The sequence below is a fragment of the Pleurodeles waltl genome, chromosome 6 (assembly GCF_031143425.1).
Source record: "Pleurodeles waltl isolate 20211129_DDA chromosome 6, aPleWal1.hap1.20221129, whole genome shotgun sequence".
In the NCBI taxonomy this organism is placed as follows: Eukaryota; Metazoa; Chordata; class Amphibia; order Caudata; family Salamandridae; genus Pleurodeles; species Pleurodeles waltl.
The window spans coordinates 167,956,598-167,976,586 of NC_090445.1; the positions used below are offsets into that span (position 1 = coordinate 167,956,598).

General features: G+C 42.1%; 1 protein-coding gene across 1 annotated transcript in view; it reads left to right on the forward strand.

Annotated features, from left to right (window-relative positions):
- CNTD1 (cyclin N-terminal domain containing 1) overlaps positions 1–19,989 on the forward strand; it is a 175,810-nt gene that overhangs the window by 68,439 nt on the left and 87,382 nt on the right. Inside the window, exons 4-6 of the mRNA XM_069242020.1 lie at positions 16,156–16,231; positions 18,157–18,331; positions 19,740–19,902. Of these exons, the coding sequence (XP_069098121.1) occupies positions 16,156–16,231; positions 18,157–18,331; positions 19,740–19,902 (414 nt within the window). The remainder of the gene's footprint in view (positions 1–16,155; positions 16,232–18,156; positions 18,332–19,739; positions 19,903–19,989) is intronic.

Sequence of the window (19,989 nt, forward strand, 5' to 3'; positions counted from 1 at the left end):
GTACTGAAAAAATATTATGTAGCAGTTGCTCATTTACATAGTGGTAGATGGGTTTGAGGTTATATGCCTCGAAATGATGTTTTGAATGGATTGATCTGCATAAAGCTGGTATTGTTTACCCTTTGAGTTCTTGGCTGAAATATATGCAAGAACAACTCAGTGGAGCAATGCACCTTTTGACAAAGATGTCCTCTAGCTCAGTCATGTGTAACGATTTTAGCCGGTCCATTACTATTTAGCAAACAGTACATACATGGTAAGATATTTGAGCTGATGTTAAAAGTGAAATACAAGTCCTTCAAACAAATTGCAGCTGTAATGTAATGTTTATTAGCTGTAGATGTTAGACAAGACATATAAATTATAGCTAATTATAACGATCTGCAGGTATTATCTCCATTTATACTTTTTTAAATCATAGCCTTTAGAATACCGTTTGGTAAAGTCGATCCCACAGTACTGGGCAACAGTGACAGTTTTGCGTCCAATAGGCCAGTAAACCTCATTTATTTGCATTATACCATTAACCACATTCTACTGAAGTAGTTTCCCAAACTTAACACAGCCATCTGCAGAAGGTTTATTTCTCTTTATTTTCTTTTTGGCACGTAACCTAATTTCTCGCCAGAATGGTGTACCCACTTACCACAGTAAGTCACCTTACCCACACGCCATTTGTAAGCCTCACACTTGATTGCTCAAAAATGTACTCCTTTCAGCTGACACGAAGGCCATAGCAGAATAGCAAACAGTATTTATTTTGTCTCCTTAAAGCACACATTTCCTGCCCCCTCCGGATTGTTTCGAGCTTGCTATACCTGGTTCCAATATATTAATGTTTAGCATTGCCAGCAGTCCTCGGGGTCTTTTTAAGTCAAGCGTGAGCGTTTGACCTCATGTATACTTTTAGTATACTTATTATGGCTTAAAGCAATTTAATTTGTTGGTTGCAGTGTCCTTTAACAATTCTTACTCGCTAGCTGTCCGTTCTGACTTGTATCCCTTATTTTTGTGTTTCAGAGCATTGACCAACTACTCTATTAATCCACTTTGGTTCCTTTATCTGTTGCTGTGACAGACTACCTTTGTAATTTCTTTGTTGCTGTCTTTTCACTGTGGGTGTTTTAGGCTGGTAGCTGTCTGCGTTTTATTGCAGCATTCCTTTCCTCCCACCTCCTCCCATGTCGCTGACATTTGTCTTGGATTTAGTCCAGTGCTGTCCTCATTTACCTCTGGCTCCTAAAATAAGCTTATTTTACAAACAAAACACCCAGTGCCTAAACATTTAGCTCACTGCTCATAAAAGCCACAACATGCCCTTTCTGGTAGAATGTAGCTAAACCTAGAAGCAATGATGTGAAACTTGCAGAGGGTCACATTTAGAGTCTCTCTCTCCAGGCCCCCTCCCTGCCAGCCCTCAGAGACATCCACACAGGGCATTGCTTATCTCCTTTATTTGGGCCATAAATCTCAGGCTGCTCTGCTACTGTTAACTTCATTAGAACTTTGTTGAAATGTGAGGCAAAAATGCTTGCAAGACTTTTCATTATGTTAACTACTCATATTTACAGCAGCCAATGAAAACAATTTAGCCATATAACAAAGTACACATCCCATGATGCTCAGTCCATAACCCCCACCAATCATGGCCCAGCAGACCATACATATACTATTGGCACCATTTTGATTGCCTCTTTCTTTGCTGCTCGGCTGTTTAGATAAGTGTATTTAAACCCATGGGATTATATGTAATGGTTCTGTTATGACAAGTCGTGATATTCATTTATAGTATGCCTTGGTTTCCAAGCATGGTCTTTCTATTGACATAATTCAGAGTGTTCATTATTGTTCTGTAGTGATTCATTGCCCTCCTTTTGTCTGCCTGTCGGGCTGCCACGGTCTTTAGCACTTGTGCTTCAATTATAGCATTTATTCCCTTCCTTTCACAGCCCGATCAGCCCTCCGAGTCAGCGCTGTCATACTCTTGAAGCCTTCCATAATCAGGCCCGAGTTAAGAGCTGGGGACGCGCATAGCCCAACTGGGCTACCCTGAGATACTCTGCTTGGCCGACGCTTCTTGATAGATCGGCTCACAGCGCTTTTTGAATATCTGAAGCACAGATGAGACGCCCAGTAAAGGTGCAGTAACTGTACACTCTCAGAGTAGTGTGCACGCTCAATAATACATTTATTTGACTCTCCTGACGCCCTCTTTTGGTAGAGGAAGAGAACTGTAATAATTGCAATACAGCATGTGCTGAGGAGCCAGGGCCTTCCTGCCTTACTTCATCCTTGTACTTAGGGCCAGCCCCCCCCTCTGATTAACCCTCTGGGGTAGACTTAGCAATTTCTTTGGGGCCATATGTCATCATGGCAGATTGGGAACCATTTGAGAAGGAACACTATGGCCAGTATTACTCCCCAAACAAACAGGGCCTCCCCCTCGGAGATGATCTGGTGGATGCTCTGGAGGCATCAGTGCAGCAAACACTTAGTAAGGCCCTAGAATCCTCTGTCCAACACTCAGTTAATCAGGTCTTGGCTGCTGCTTTAAAAAGTCCTGTTACAGTGCAACGTGAATTGTTTACGCAACAACAAGGTTTTAACCAGCTCTCTACCTCTAAACCTTTTTAGGATAAATCTGGCCAGCCTCGAAAACCCAAAGCCAAGTCGAACGATTGCCCAGGACTCTCTGGGGGATCATCAATATTGCACTGCACCTCCCACCTCCAAGGGTCACACTTCTAAAGAGAAGGCATACACATACTCAGACACTTACAATAGTACCCCTTCAAATTCTGATCAAGACATTTGCCCAAAGCGCAAGAAACAAAGGAAGTTGTCTCCAGTGCATCTCTGAGCTACTAGCGGCTCTCCTTCATTCCATTCACCTTCCATCCAGAGGATATTATCCATCACAAATTCTCGGACTGGGTCCCCGCTCCAGTGCATGACAAACTACATAAAAGCTTTGATAAGAAAGTTCACAACAGACTTAGGGGGTTATTCTAACTTTGGAGGAGGTGTTAATCCGTCCCAAAAGTGACGGAAAAGTGACGGATTTACCACCAGCCGTATTACGAGTCCATTATATCCGATGGAACTCATAATACGGCTGGTGGTATATCCGTCACTTTACCGTCACTTTTGGGACGGATTAACACTCCTCCAAAGTTAGAATAACCCCCTTAGTGCCAAGTGTCCAAGGCCAGACTTACCTGACAGGGTAGCGGAAACTCCAGACATAGATACCAGCATGATGACCTTCTTAAAGAAGTATGCTTAGGACCCAAAAAAAGGGATTGACTGTGCTGGCCGCATGTGCCAAGATACAATGCTTGGCATTGTGGCCCGCAGCAAAAATACAGCTTTTGGTCTGCGGTAGACCTGGATGTTCTGGCTGAGTGGGATCAGCGCACAATTTGCTTCCTCAGCAACACAAACTGTGCCATATCTGCAGAACAGAGAAAGTCTCTCCTTATGCGGAGTGGTGCTTACCTCAGAATTGGCGACAGCAGATGATGGCCCCCTGGCAGACGGATGGCTCTTTGACAACAAGTTCATTAAAGACATTGCCAAGTAGGTCCGTACATTCACCACCTTGCATAAAGCCCAATCTAACCTTAAACATGTGTTCCACGCCAACATTTTTGCAAGGGCTAGGTGAGGCAGGGCCCACTTGTCAGGCCGTCAGTACTACCAGGGCTCCTAAAGAGGTTTTTACGACTGCGGTCGGGTAGATTGGCAAAACTCCACTAGTAGAGGCACCTTCTTCCTTTCCAGGAACTGCTACTCCAGGAGAAGGTTCAGCAGAGGAGGCTATAGGAACACTTTTGAAGCCAATTATGCCACAGGTAAAACTTATCGACCCCTCTCAAGTACAGATGTGTAGTTGAGTATGTTTGTTTATTCACAATTGGAGTCGACTGACTTAGGATGCGTGGGTGTTGCAAACGATCTGAGGTTTCAGGTTGGAATTCTATCAAACCCCTCAACAGCAGATGATTCCTCCTCTTCTGATAGCTTTTAGAGAAGGCGAAATAGAAGATTTGCTGCAGAAGCGCGCAGTGGCTTATTGGGAACCTCACCCGTCTGGTTTCTGCAGCAACATCTTCCTGGTGCAAAAGAGAGGAGGAGGGCACAGGTTGGTTCTCAACCTGCAAGAGTTCAATTATTTTATAATGTACAGGCATTTCAAGATGGAGGGAATCCATCTTTTAATAGATTTGTTGCAAGTAAAAGATTGAATGGTCTGCTTGGACCCAAAGGATGTTTATCCAACTATTCCCATATTTTCTCCACACAGGCATTTCCTTCAATTTAGGTGGAAAAGCAGGTGGCTGGACTTTTTGGTCCTTCCTTTCAGTCTTACTTCAGCACCTTGGTGTTTCACCAAGTTGATGAAACCAGTGGTTGCTCACCTCAGGGAGAAGGGGGTGAGCATGATAATATATCTCAACAATATATTGATCATGGCGCAGTTTCAAGAGTTGATCATGAAACATCTACAGATGACTGTCTCTCTTTTACAAGACCTGCATCTTGTCATCAACAAGATCAAGTCAATTTTGGAACCTACCAAGTCCATAGAATTCCTAGGATTTGTGATAAACTCGGAGACAACTCAGTTACTGTTACTCAAAACAAAGCTACAAGGCATAAAGAAAGAGCTGAAGACTATGCTTTCTCGCCAGGGGGTGTGTTTGAGTGCAATCGCCCGCCTGGTGGGCCTGCTTGCCTCATCACTACAATCGTTTTTTCCCAGAGTACTTCAACGACTAAAATCTCAACACTTGAGGAAAGGACTGGCATGCACTGAACAGGTCCATTTGATGGACAAGGTAAGAGCAGAGCTTCAGTGGTGGTTGGGACACATAGAGGCATGGAATGGCAGGGCCATTTTCGGGTCCCAACCAGAGGTGATCACATAGTCAGATGCCAGCCGATGGGGCTGCGGCTGGCATTGCGGAGATTCTTTCACAGGCGGCAGATAGTCTCTTTAAGAATTAAATCTGCACATCAGTTGTTTAGAACTGCTGGTGGGATCATTTGCCTCCCAAAAGATGTCTTCTTGCATTCTCCTTAGACTGGACAATATGTCAGACGTAAGGTACATAAACAAATTGGGGGGGTACCAAATCAAGACTATTATTGGAGATAGCAAAGTACTTTTGGCATTATTGCCTGACCCACAAGATATCTGTAATGGCAGAATACATTACGAGGCAGTCCAATGTCATAGTGGAATGGAACTCCAGATAACTGATAGACCACAGCGACTGGAAACTCCTTCCACAAGTTTTCAAATTGATCCAGACTGGATGGAATCCTTGCCAAATAGACCTTTTTGCTTCCAGGCTGAATCGACATTTGGCCGAATTTTTCAGTTGGAGGCCAGACCATCAGGCAAAGGCGATTAATTCCTTCTTGCAGAGCTGGACGAACAGTCTCCATTATGCTTTTACCCCCCTTTGCCATGATTCCTAGGGTAGTGTCTCAGATAAAGCGTCAAACAGCAGAGTTGGTGTCGGTCACACCAAATTAAAAAACCCAGCCCTGGTTTCCACTTCTACTGGATTTGACTTCCAATCTCCCTCTTCTTTCCTGGTCTCAGAGGTTGCTCCAGGGCCTTCAAGGGGATTTGCATCAAATGACAGTCTTGGAGCAGCTCTCCCTGATGTCTTGGAGGCTTTCAGGCAACAGTGGAGTTTCCTGGGCATTTCAGAGACAGCTTCAGGATTCATTCTGCAAGCATGGGCCCCCTCTACAAGGAAACAATATGCGTCAGCATGGAGATGCTGGATGGGTTGGAGCCTGGAACACCACCTGGATCCCATGGCAGGGAAGATCTCTGAGATAGTGATTGTCTGTCTCAGAAAGCAACAGAAGGTATGTCTTACAGGTCAGTAAACAACTTTCGTTCAGCTATTTTGGCAGGATATTCGAAGGTAGGTAACACTCCTGTGGGCATGCATCCCATAATCTGTAAACTCCTCAAAGGTATCAGTGTGGCTAATCCCCCAAAACCCAAGTATTCCTTATTGTGGGACGTGAATTTGGTTTCAAACCTTTTTGAAAGATGGCCGAGCATTGATCATTTGACTAGAAAACAGTTGTCGGGTAAATTACTATGCTTGACTTCCTGCAGAAGAACTTCGGATGTGAAAACTCTTGATCTTGCAGGTTAAGTATTGACTCCAGAAGGAGTTTCTTTTATTATCACTAGGAGAACAAAAACTTTCTCTAAAAGTATTGAATATCATGCTTTTCCTGCAAATGACAAGTTATGTGTGGTCAAATGTTTAAAACCTATAAAGCTAGTATGAGTACATTGAGAAATTATTCTGCAGGTCAATTGTTGATTTATTTGCAAAAACCTTATCAGCCAGTATCAGCAGTTACTATTGCTAGATGGTTAAAAGCAGTGATGACAGAGGATGGAGTATATGCTCAGGTATTTGTAGAATATTCAAAAAAATAATTAGGCCGGTTCCTGGGGCTGAGATCAGCCTGGGAAAGGGGGGTGACGTGGCCTCTCCCACACATTTTAAAAAAATATTTAGACCAGGGGATGGGGTCCCTGGGGCTGAGATCGGCCTGGGAAGGGGGGCATGCTGACCTGCAGCCAACTATGCTATGCATGGCCAAAGGGGGTGCACAGTGTGGGGTTGGGTGGTTAGGGGTGCTGGCTGCAGGCCAAGCCCTGTGGACAACCCCAGCTGCGCACAGCTAAAGGCCGTGTGCAGTGTGAGGCTGGGTGGTTACAGGGGTTGGCCGCTGGTCCTGTGGTCAACAGCCACCAGGCATGTGGTTGGATTAAAGTATAGTAATGAAAATTACTTTACGTTAAAAAGAAAATAGACATTCACTGAAAAAAACAAAGTTTACAGGGACGTTATAGTTAGGAAATATAATTTTAAGAAGCATAGAAATTCACTTAAAAACTAAATATTACAGGAATGTTATAGTTAGGCTCACAATTTAAACATACAAAACCATTGAAATTCACCTGTAATAGTTAGTGTTATCTCAAGTAACCATAACTCGTGCCCAAAGGTAACTATAACTCGCGCCCTCGCCATACACTGCTAACTAGCCCACAAATTATGGCACTCATGACATCTTTGGTAACATCATTGATAATATCAATGTAATATTTGCAGTAACATTTTTGAGTGAAAAACTGCATGGCGGGGGCGTGAGTTATAGTTACCTTAGGGCACGAGTTATAGTTACTTAGTAATAAGCTTCAAGGGCTGCTAATATGATGCAGTAGAGGAACAGAGCATGGTCTACGGTTCTACCAGCAACCTATTTCAGCTGCAAAGTGAGGCTGTGTTGCTCATGTGACTCCTTACTCCTGTGCTGTGAGTTGTCTCCATCAATTTTAGTTCACATAGGCAAAAAATGCATATCTGCAAAGCAGTTGTAGTAGGGTGAAGTCAACACTCCCTCGAGCTCTGAGGTCAGTCTGTTTCTCCTCTGTTTACAAAAAAACAGCTGACCAAATCCTTGGTACAGCTCTGAGTTCCTAATCAGGAATCAGAGAGGCAGGCTAAACTTGCCAGAGAGGGCTGGTACCCCTGCTGAGGGGTTACTGCAACGTGTGAGAAGACACAGAGCATATCCTTCATTCACTTCACTGGAACACCTGTGAATTTCTGAATCTCAAATATCTTTGGTCAGACCCTACCATGTATTTACAGGCAGCTGCCATAGGGAGAACTGTGAGAAACTGGGTAGGTACATTAAACACCTACACATATATGTTGAACTAAAATGATGGGATGCCCACAACAAACAGTTCTTGTTGGCCTTTCAATGTACCTGTCCTCTTCCCTCTCTCTCTCCCTCCCTGCACTGACAGAAACGATAATTTCTTATTCAATCTTTTCATTTGTATTTAAAAATTGCACATACTCTTGCCTACATCCAAGTGCCGGCACGGACTGAATATGACGCTACCAAGAAATGAATACCGATTGTTCAACAATAATTATACCCCTCCTTTGACACCAGACAATGACAACACTCCACTCCCCATGCCACCAGCAGGTAAGGAAAGATAGTACATAAACCATACAGGAGATGAGAAAAATAAGTGTCAATTACTAGTGAGGTATAGGCTGGTGCTACTGTTGAGCTTTTACTGTCTCTTCTACAAAACAACTTTCAGTTCTGAATGAATTGTGCATGCTCCGGAGGGTTGTTTTTTTAAGGCTCTAAGGTAGTGGGGGCACATACGTTCTCCAAATTACTATAATGAGTAATTCAGGAACAGCCGTCATTCAATCTCATAGGTGTTTGCTTTCTATCAGAATGATTTTTATGATCTGCTTCATTCTCAACATGTTCCTACATAGCCAGTTTCACACACTTTCTAATCTCCCATTTACCATAGGAGTTTTTGTCAAGAGAAGCATTATGGGTAAGGGATATGTAGACAGACCCAGTTGTGAGATCATCCTTGTTAGAAATTGGGTTGGAGTGTCTGCCCTAGTCAAGCAACAGCCACAATCCTTTGCAGGGTGAACCACAAAAAAGTTACCAAAGTAACCTGTGCTTACATTAGGTGGCTTGGCACAAAAAGCAGTCAAGCTTACCTTGGAGGCAATGTGTAAAGTATTTAAGCAGCACACAAACTGTAATAAAGTGAAAACACAACACAAACCACTTTAGAAAAATAGAGTACATTTTAATAAGTTATTTGCCCCCAAAACAACAAAAATCCAATCAGTAGAGCGAGAGTTATGAATTTTGAATGCCCTCAAAGATCAAAGCGCAAGCTGAGGACAGCTAGTCGCACGAGACCAGGTCAAAGTCAAAACATTTGGCCAACCGTGTTGGAGCGTGGTTTGGATACATTGAGTGGATTGGGCCCGGTAAGTGCTTACCTTCGGACTTGGAAAAATTATTGAGGAAAATGTTCTGAGAAGGTAAAGTTCAGAGGGGCAAGGCGCAGAAGCTGTCCGATGAGGGAGTGGCATCGCCTTGGGTCGAATCCGCAGTGAAGATTTCTATGTTAGGACTTAGTTTCTGAAATGGAAGTCCAAAATCCCCAGCGGGAAGATGCAGTGTGCTGTAGCCAGAGACAGTTTGACAAGGTCAGATGCCCCTTTGGCTAAGGATCGCTGAAAATAGTTTGCTGCTGCGGAGCCACAAAGTCAATCCGCCCGGCAATGCACCTGAGGTGGATACGTGAGCAGGTGGTCATGGGCTTCTACTGGCTTTCAGAGCAGTTTTTAGCTCAATATTTTTTAAGACTTTTGCATTTTGGCTATTTGGGTGCCCTTAGCACCACTTTCAAGGGTCCAGGACTGGAGGGGCATCACTTGGAGCATCAGGACTCACTCAGAATGGGTCCAGGTGCAGGTTCAACATTAAGGAACCCTTATGTGTCTATGTGTGGCTCTGAACAGGAGGCCAACAAACTCGCCCTTGTGAGTCACTCTGGAGGTCCTGGGGCAGTTGAAGATCCAGTACTTGTCACCAAGCAGAAGGTGACAGATCAGCAGGACAACAGTGCAGCAATCCTGCAAGGCAGCAGTGCTTCAGAGCAGCAGTCCAGGAGAGTGGCAGTTCTTCCTGCAGCACAAAATTGTTTCTTCCTGGCAGAGTATCCACAGGTCCGAAGTGTACTGAAGAGTTGGTGTCTGAGGTCCCCTTTTCATACTCTGGTGCCATGATTCTGGAAGGTGTAAGAAGCTTCTAGACAATGGCTTTGAAGTGCATGGAATTTCCCGCCTCCACTGCCCTGGCTCCAGGCAGCCGCTGTGACAATTTGGGGTCATTAGACCCTTTGTGTGAAGGCAAAGTAAAGGCTATTCAGTTGCAAGTGGGGCTCTGCTAATCTCGACTCCCCTCCATCCTGCCAACAGATGGCCCATTGAGACACACATAATCCCTCTATTGTGTGACTGTCTTGAAGGAATTCACAAAGTCTGTCAGTTACACCCAGGCATGTGACCCAAGTCAGGCTAAAGGCACAAATGGGCTAAGGGCAGGAAAAGGGCAACTTTCTAAAAGTGACATTTTCCAAATTGTGATCAAAAACAGACTTTTACATCAAAAAGGGCTCTTTACCACAATTTCAAAGACACGAAACATGTGATATATACCTGCTCCAACTAAAAATTGCGGCTTATTAAATGCGTAAGGAATCTCCAATGTTATCAATGGGAGGGATAGGCCTCACAGTAGACAGAACGAATTTGGGAGTTCTTCACTGCCAGGATATGTAAAAGTAAAAAGTAAATATCCAACCTTTTAATCACACAGCACCCTACCCTATGGGCTACCTAAAGCCTACTTTAGGGCTGACCTAAATGTAATAAAAGAGAATTTAACACTTGACAAAGGGGTTTTAATGCCAAATTCACATGGCGGTTTAAAACTGCAGTCAGGCTGCAGTGGCAGACCTAGAACATGCTTTAAGGTGCTACTTAATTGGGTGGCATAATAAGTGCTAGGCGCCGACCGGTAGCATTTAATTTACAGGCCCTGGATATATGGTACACAACTCTACAAAGGACCTACAAGTAAATTAAATATGCCAGTTGGATATAAACCAATTCTTCCATGTTTAAAGGAGAGAGCACAGGCACTTTAGCATTGGTAAAGTGCACAGAGTTCTAAGGCCAACAAAAACTAATTCAGCAAAGAAAGTGTAGGGTAAAGGCAAAAGGTTTGGGTTGGACTCAGCAGCGAGGGTCAGGTCTAACATCCCTGTCCCAAACCACATATGGTGCCCTGGTAAATGGTGAGGAAAGAGGTCCACACAAGCAATGCTTTCTTCCAAGCTAGGGAGCTTTCCCTGTTTGTGTCCATGCAGTAGCTTGATCTATGAAGCTTTTCTAATTCGGCCTTTTCCACTCTAGTATGCAGCAGATTCGAGCTGCCAAATAGTTCACAAAGGGGAGATCCAGACCCTCATCTGCATTCTCCACCGATGGCTAGCAATCACTGGCATCTTCCTTGCTCAGATGCATTGGCAATCGCACTGCATTTTTTGAGCAGTGAACATGACCAGGCCAAAGGCAGGGTTTGGAATAAGAAAAGAACGCTGGGGAGTCTTATTATCTTGATTGCAGCAAATCTGCCTAGTAAAGAAGCTATGACTGCAAGTCCTGTTGGATGAAGTTCAGAAGCAGGGTGTACGTAGCTGGAATCAGGTGCTTGTTCTGTATTCTTAAGAAAGCTATTGATTCTATCACTCGTATTCCTGCAGTTCTGTCATGGGGTGGGGTGAAAAAAAAGGATTAATTGCTGGGAACTAACAGTTTGCCTGCATACATGGTACCTTACGTCTTCTGGGCATCTTGATTACAACCACAAAGTTATAACGGGCTGAAAGGAAGTATGAAACTAAATGCACTAGTCTACCTATAGTTACAGATGACTGTCATGGCACATGAGGCAAGGCTTTCACAATTCAGCTTGTTTGGACAAATCGGTATTAAAATGCATTATTTTCTGAAGGCTGCCTGGACTCTCTCTCCAATGATCTCACCCATGCACCTGCCTGTGTTCTTAGTTAGAGCTTACTAATGTCATCACTAATAGGAACCTCTCTGATAGGATATATATGTGCATCCCCAAGTGTGTTGGAGAACTTGTCCCCATTTCAGATGTCAGGGGAAGTCCCGTGTCATTTTGCTGTGTGATGCACGGACTCTTACATTTGCAAAGAAATGCTCTTTCAGGCTATTTCAAAATCTTAAAGTAAGAGTTTTCTTCAATATAAGTCTTTGGCATACATATATTGATGTTTGTAATAGGCCAGCTGCCAAAATTAGTTACTGTCCTATTCAGACACCTCTCATATCCCTCTTTCTGTTTAGAGGTTCAGGATGGTGGCTTGCCCAACGACATGTCCACCACTGGCTATGTTGTTGGGAACAATCTGGCCAGGAACATTATACCAGCCACTTCTCTCTGGTCTGCCTGTGACCTACAAGAAAACTGCACTGAAAGTGAAAAACTATATTTGCCTTTACTCACACCTTGTTATGAACATTGTGAAGAATGACCGCCTCCTGTGCACATCCTCTCACACCATGGGGCCCATTTCACGAAGGCATTTATTAATATATGAATTAGTATTACAGAAATACTATTTCACATTCACTTGAACACTTTTGTGAATTAGCTCTGAAATGTCCAAGTCCCTTTTAGAAAAGCTGCAACAAGGATGCAGTCATTTCTATTTGTACCAACAATAAATGAATATTCCCAAACTACTCCCATTTTAGATGTGGATTGCTATCCAACAGAGTATTTGATTCATTAAGCAGACCTCAGCCGTTTGTATTGATATCCAACAAAATGTTTCATGAGTTTTCTCACGGATTGATAAAGAATCAATGCATCATATAAAACAGAATGGTTCATGCAAACCGGTTAGCTTCTGGATTGCCTAGCAAATGCTCTGATTAATATTTTCTGCAACTCAATAAAATATACAATTTTGGACTATATAATTCATAATCTGATTGACATTGATTCTTTACAAGAGACATGTGGTTTGCATGATCCAACACATTTTCCATTAAAATTAACTGGGATGTAGGATAAAGGAACGCACCTAAGGGCTACATTTAATAACGAACTCCAACACTTAAGTATAAAGATTCACTGAGATTGTTGTTTAGGTCTGAGTTGTGTCGTGTTTTGACCATTAGTAGGGACAATTAAAAGTCCAATTTAAAAAACACTTGACTGAAGTTCATGTACTTGTTAAACAGTAACTAATTCACTGTTGTATGGGCAACTGTGGCACATGTTCGTGTATGACTCTTTTTTTATTAAAGTCTAGCCCTATGCAGGTTGTTCAAGAAACACTTAGCAAAATGAGGCCCATATTTATACTTTTTTAGCACTGCATTTGCGCCGCTTTTAGACGCAAAAACGGCGCAAATTTACAAAATACAGTTGTATTTTGTAAGTTTGCCCCGCTTTTGCGTAAAAAAATGACGCAAATGTGGCACTAAAAAAGTATAAATATGGGCCTCAATGTACCTGTTCACAAGTGCATTTTTCTCCAGGTAACTGACAGCTTGTTTTAGCCAGATGTTGTCAGGGGCTTCAAATGGCTTGGATCTAAGAGCCCTCAGTGGACAACACATCTTTAACTTCAGATACTCCATTTCACCGTCGAGCTCAGCTCCACACCTAAGCGCAGAGGTCTTAAGCCACTGTTGCTCTATTAAATTTCTTTTTGGGCACAGTGCTGCAGTCCCTTTGGGCAAGAAATTGAATAATTCTTCCATTGGTGAAGGTCAAGGGACCAAGTTTGCAGATCCCTCCTGAGGCTCCATAGATTACATCTGGGAGCTAAGCCCAGCTCCTTCTATGGGCAGTGTATGTCACAGACTCAGACTGACAAGGCTGGTCCAGGAGATTTCAGCCAGGTCTTATACTATAAGGTAGCAATTGCAAAAGAGTTCATCCATCACCCAGTCAATTATTGGAAATTCTTCCTCAAGACAAATCTCAAGAATTTCCCAATGTTTGAGCAGTCCTTTCTTCTTCCTGGAAATATAGGAAACAGAGTAGGAAGCAGAAAGGAAAAAAGCTGTGGCCTCTGCCAAGGTAGACTTTAAGGCCCAGATTTACAAGAATCTGGTGCATCAGTACAGATGTGCAAGATTTCTTGCGCCCACTGCCACCTAACGACAGCATGGCGCGTGCTAAGCCAATATCGTCAAAAAATGTTAACGCTATAGTGGCGCATTGCTGCACTAGTATCAAAAAATGTTGACGCTACTGCCAAGTGCAAGGAGGCCCATTGAATTCAATGGGTGCGTCTTTTAATGCCTGCTTTGAATGTAAATGAAATGTAGAATTCATTACGCCGTTTTTGCAGGCCTCCCAACGCCGGAACACCCCCCCCTTTCGTACATTATGCCTGGCGCAGGCATAATGTGGTGCAAGGGGTTGCAAAGTGGCGCAATGTATGCATTGCGCCACTTTGTAAATATGGCACAGCAATTGTTGCCTCGTTGAGCCACATTAACGTAAAAAAAGTACATTTGACCACTTTGAATGGTTTTTTTGGGAAATTGACCAGCACTAGAGGCAAACCACACCCCTCCACCCTCTATACCTTTATTGGAGAGCCAGGAGTTGCTGCCAACTCATCAGCACAACGTAGGCTCTCAAGAGATTCTTAATCAGTGTTCCATCACCTCAGATATCTATCTTCTTTTGACTCTCCCTTAGCTTTCACTTAATATCTTTATGGATAGTGGACTCCTTTGCAGACAGGTCAGACTCATCTAGCTCATGTTATGGCGAAATGGCTTTAACAGCAAGGGGCTAAGCCACACGTGCCGTTTCCCCGCAAGCGGATGAACACTTACCTGAACCACAACTCTGGATCTCTGTTTTAACCATGCATATGACTAAACCATGCAAATGCGTGGTTAAGGCAGAGTGTGGTCGGCGGTCTAGCTGTGCAGATGGGTGGAGAATGACAGGACAGGAAGATTCGGTAGAGGTAAGTGAGGCTGGGGCCAGGTTTGGGGGGGGTAGTTTTTAGGGGTGGGGACGGTTTTAGGGCTCGGGGCAGGAGGGGTGGGTGTAGTTTTAAGGGGGATGTGGCAGTTTTTAGGGATGGGGCAGTTTTAGGGCTGAGGGAGGGGGGGCTGTGCTACTGTCTGGGTAGTTTTTAGGAGGGGCCAGAGAGCAGAGAGAGGATAAGGAGAGGTAAGTGGGGCTGGGGCTAGGTTGGGGGGGGTCAGTCTTTCAGCTCACAGCAGGTTGTGGAGGTTGGGGTAGTTTCTTTGACAGGGGGCGGGTTTTAAAGCTCAGGGCGAGGGGGGTCAGGGTAGTTTAAGGGCTGGAGCTGGGTTTTAATAGTCTCAGGTCGGTGGGGGAAGGAGCAGTCTTCAGGGGTGGGGGTCAGTTTTAGGGCTTAGGGGGCCTGGGGTGGGGTTAGTTTTCATGAAGGGGCAGGGTTTTAGGCCTCAGGGTGGGGGAAGGGCAGGGATAGTTTAAGGGCAGTGCAGGCCGGTTGTAGGGCTCAGGGCAGCGGGGTCAGGGTAGTTTTTCGGGCAGGACGGGGTCAGTTTTAAGGCTCAGTGTGGGGGTGGGAAGGGGCAGTTTTAAGGGTTGAGGCAGTGTGGATTGCAGAGCTGGGGTAACAGGCATTAGGGGCAGGACGGAGGGCGGAGAGGTGCAATTTACCACGCATATTCCTTTACCAAACATGCTTTTACAACGAAATTCGTTGTGAAGGCATGCGTGGTAAAGGCATGTGTGGCAAAGATGCTGTCGTGGTTCCCACCACGTTGTTTAGGCATGCGTGGGTCAGGCATGCGTGGTTGTGTCACACAACCTATGTTATGTTTATTTGAAAACAGCAAGGGTATCCTTGTGCTGAGCACGTGTTTGAGCCTAGACTCACCTAAGGAAGGGAGTTAATTGAAGAAAATTGGAAAATTCAAATAGAATGGAGGATCCTCTGACGTGGAGTGGGAGGTTGTTCTATACTTTAGGTGCCATGTAGAAAAACACCTGCCATCCTGATCTGATTTTGTGTATGCAATGAATATGTATTCTGTTCCATTTTGGTGCAGGCTGTAGTTTTAAGCAATGCATTTGGGAGGTAGAGCATTTACAGAAGAGGCTAATGCTTTTTAAAATTCATTACTAACTTGTAGTGAGCACAACCTACTTACATTTAGAAAGCACCTAAAATATGGTTATGCTCTCAGTGTAATTACCACCGAACTCTAACAAAATGATGGTGCTGTGTGCCCTTGTCTAAGAGTTCTCCCGACATTTAGTGCAGTAATTGTGGATAACCCACAACTTAGACAGGTGTTTTATTGTAGCAAATATATTTATCTTCATTTATAATTACAATCTTAATTTGCCAATAACATCTTGTCAAAAGAAGTATTCTGAAACTGAGTTGCTGCTCCACAGTATGTTTCTGGATCCTGAAAGATATTTTGAATCGGGTTTTTTCCTTGAGGACATATGTACAATACGATTTAGGTGGCCATAAATATCATTATTATCATGAAAAGGTTTTATAAACATTATGATAAGTGCCTTTAACAATAGTTTAAAAATTATCTTTAACATTATAAAAGCCGATGGGTTGTCGCTCTAATTGGTGATAAAACTGCTTGCTTTGCTCTTTTGCAGAATTTGTCTTTCTTCTAGCAGAATTATGGGGCATAGATAACTCTGCAAGGTACCAGGCCGTGGAATTACTGGACAGGTACTACTGAAAATAACTCAGAAAATTCTTCAGAATATTCTATACTTTTCAGATGTTGTAGCTAGAAGAATAGTAATAAGGTTTAAGGACATTTCTTATTTCGTTCAGTTGTCCGCATGTTCACAGTTTATTTAGTGGTGAATTAGTGAATGTCTATGAAGTCTTCTATGTAATGCAACACTATTTTGTTGCAAAGAAAAAACCTGGTTATTCTGAGATCCAATCATAGCCCTCTCCGAAACTTGATTTTCCATACATTTAGAGCAAAATTCTGCCATGTTTCAGTTGTAAACATATCAACTTTATTGGATAGTGCCTTACATTCAAATAGCCCTCATAAATTGTGTTTTCAAAATCCCACTGAGGTTGTTTAAGGGACAAATGTTTTAGTGTCAATACAAAAGATCGCACAAGGGAAGAGGCAATTTCGTTAAGAACTTGCCCCCTAAGGTAACTCTAACTCGCATCCTCGCATTGCACTGCTAACTATCCCACATCAGTCGTCATCTTTTATGACATCACTGATAATATCACTGTAACATTTCCAATAAAATTATTGGTGCGAGTTACAGTTAACTTAGTTAAAGTTTCTTGAGATAAGTATACCTATAAGAGGTGAATTTCTATGGTTTGGTGTAAAATGTGAGCTTAACTATAACATCACTCTAACCTTAGGTTTTTTTTCAGTGAATATAAAAAATAATGGTTACAGGGACGTTATAGTTAGGCACACATTCTAAACATACAAAACCATATAAATTCACCTTTTATAGTTAGAGTTCTCTCAAGTAACTATAACTCGCCCCCTAAGGTAACTATAACTCGTGTCCCACCATGCACAGTTTTTTCTTATTTTTTTTACTGCAAATATTACATTGATATTATCAGTAATGTTAGCAAAGATGTCATGAGTGCTGTAATTTGTGGGGTAATTAGCAGTGCATGGTGAGAGAGTAAGTTCTAGTTACACTAGGGCATGAGTTATAGTTACTTGAGATAACTGCAACAATAACAGGTGAGTTTCTATGATTTTCCTTTCAGTGTTGGCAGCCAATCAGAGCTATGCATTGCCTTAATCTTCACAAGGTTGTAGGGGCCAATGATATACACATTTATTTTCACTTTAATATCTCCAAAACTACTGAACGGATTTGCACTAAATAAGCGAAAGCGTAATTTGCGTACCAGAAGCTAGCTTTCTGCCAAATTAGGTGTAATTTCGTCCAGTGATTTGGGCTGTAGCCTTGTTCAAAGGTCCTAAAGGAATTACCATGAGAAACACAACTTTTTTGACCCCCCTTTTCTCGGCCCCCGCTTGACAGACCGCCCTGAAACTTTCTGTGTGCAACAAAAATCACCGGGACACCTTTTGGGGGGAAAATTTCATAAAGATTTGTCAAACGGTGCCAAAGTCAAAAAACGTTTTTTCTATGGAAACATGATGGTCCTAACTATAACTACCTAGTGGCAACCACCACTAGGTAAAAAAAAAAAAAAAAAAAAAATATATATATATATATATATATATATATATATATATATATTTATATATATATTTATATATATATATATATATATATATATATATATATGTAATTAGTGAAGAGGCTCCTTGAGGCATTTTATTGCTATTTTACTATTACAATAATTACATTTTAATTTGTATTTCCCCAATAAATAGGACAGCAATTTGAGGGAATTCCGTAGGCTAAGCTGGTGAGATCATTCATTATGGAAATTCCTTGAATCCATAGAGCTGCAGGCTTTAATTAAGGTGGCCTGTTAAAAGGAGATATGTCACATCGCACTAGAGCAAGCCCATCTCTTGCATTATATTTATGTTTACTTCCAAGCACAAAAGCTGAACAATCAACCACAACAAATTTTGCCAATTTTGCAATTAGAAGTGGGATTTTTTTCTTCAGGTTTATGATTAAACACACGGAAGAGGAGTACAAGAATTCTGCAGAATCAAGAAAGAAGAGTCAACAAACCGAAAAAGAAAGATGGAGCAGTATTAAATCCCACCTCTGTGAGACATTTGTTCTTCGCCTTGTGTCCTGTGTTCAAATTGCAAGCAAGCTGACATTCCACTGCAATGTAAGAAAATTTAAATTTAATGAGGATCAACAATTTATCTACTTTTAGACAGTTCAAACATAAAATGTTGCCTAACTCTCCTGAGTAGCAAATGTTTCAATCAATTGCAAAGCAATCTGTTATTTTTTTAAACTGAATAGTCCTAGAAAACGCATTTGATATATGCCCTTTTGAGTAAACACAAATGAAAATAAAGTAAGCTTTGACAAAACAACAGACATACGTTTAATATGCTATGAATTTAATATGTCAATGCAGCATTTGAACATTAGAGTGAGATGTTCAAGAGGGAGCTAGCAGAATCAGACAGAGAGGGCACCACTTATGCAAAGTATCACCTTGTAAAGTAGTCCCTCATGCAGTTCATTAGAAGTACTGGATGGAGGCAGAAGGATACAGCCAAAAAGACAATTACATTAGGTGAGAGATTGATAGTTGACTAGGCTGAGCAAATAGTTAGTTGACAAGGTATTGATCCTGTAGTTGAGTGAGACAGGTTGAAAGGGGAGGAACTAAAGCCCTTTATGTATAATGTTATCAACAGGTCTGTTTGACAGGTGTGCTGTCAAAAACTCAGACCTATAATGGAGTGGATGCGTGGTTCAACAAATTTAGACTGTTCGAGACCAGCTCAAGAAACAGGTGGCTGAAAGTCCTTAGAGTTAGGAATGGGTTGATGGAACACACTTACCATATAATAGAGAGAATTTGGACATGATGAACTTGCTACAACAAATCCATGTCTGCACTGGGGCCAAAGTGTTATATTCCAGATACCAAATGTGCATTGGGTTGACTGACTGTGTAGATCTACAGTAAGGGAAAGTAAACTGCAATGGAGCAAGTGTTCCGTTTTAAGTCATGTGCTCTGGTTAAAAATAATTGAAAATAAAGAACACAAACTGTTCCCCAGGTTAAGTATTGACCCCTTTCTTGATGCAAACATCTGTCAAACATGCACAGAGGTCCCGAATGTAAACCCTCGTACTAGCAGAGTTCACGTTAGCTTCCAATTAATGGGTCAGCTTTCTAGAGTCACACCAAGACAGTTTTCAGAATTTCCCTGAGGTGAAAAATAAATCTAAGAATCAATGTGCTTGGTTTGTGTGTACGTGTGACTTTTACGTATTTTTATCACATTAAGATTCTCAAAAATAAATTAACTGGTTTACTATTCACAACTCACACTTAGAGATTCTTGAATTATCTGTCAGTGTCAGCTTACAATTGCATGAATATTTAAAATTTCCAGTTCCAGTTAAAAAGTAATTAGATGTAGTACATGTTTTGCAAAACGAAGCTGTAGATAAAAAATAAATACATTTTTATGACAAGAACATTGTGCATGAAAGGTTTAGTAACATTATCTATAATAATTGAATGACAGTAATGCTCTCTTTTAATTCAGATGGTCAACAATAAAGCGGCCCTGAAGTTTATTCAATCACTTGGCTTCTCCTACAAGAAAGAAGAAATACTTCAATCAGAACTTACTGTTCTAAAGACTTTAAAGTTTCAAATTAATGTCTGCACTCCATTTAGCTTTGTGGAAATGTTATTGGAGGTTCTAGGTAAGTAGTTCTGATTTATATCTGTAGAACAACTTGGATGTTGTATTTGAGAGGGATTTGTCCACTGACGATCGGGGCATAGCTTAT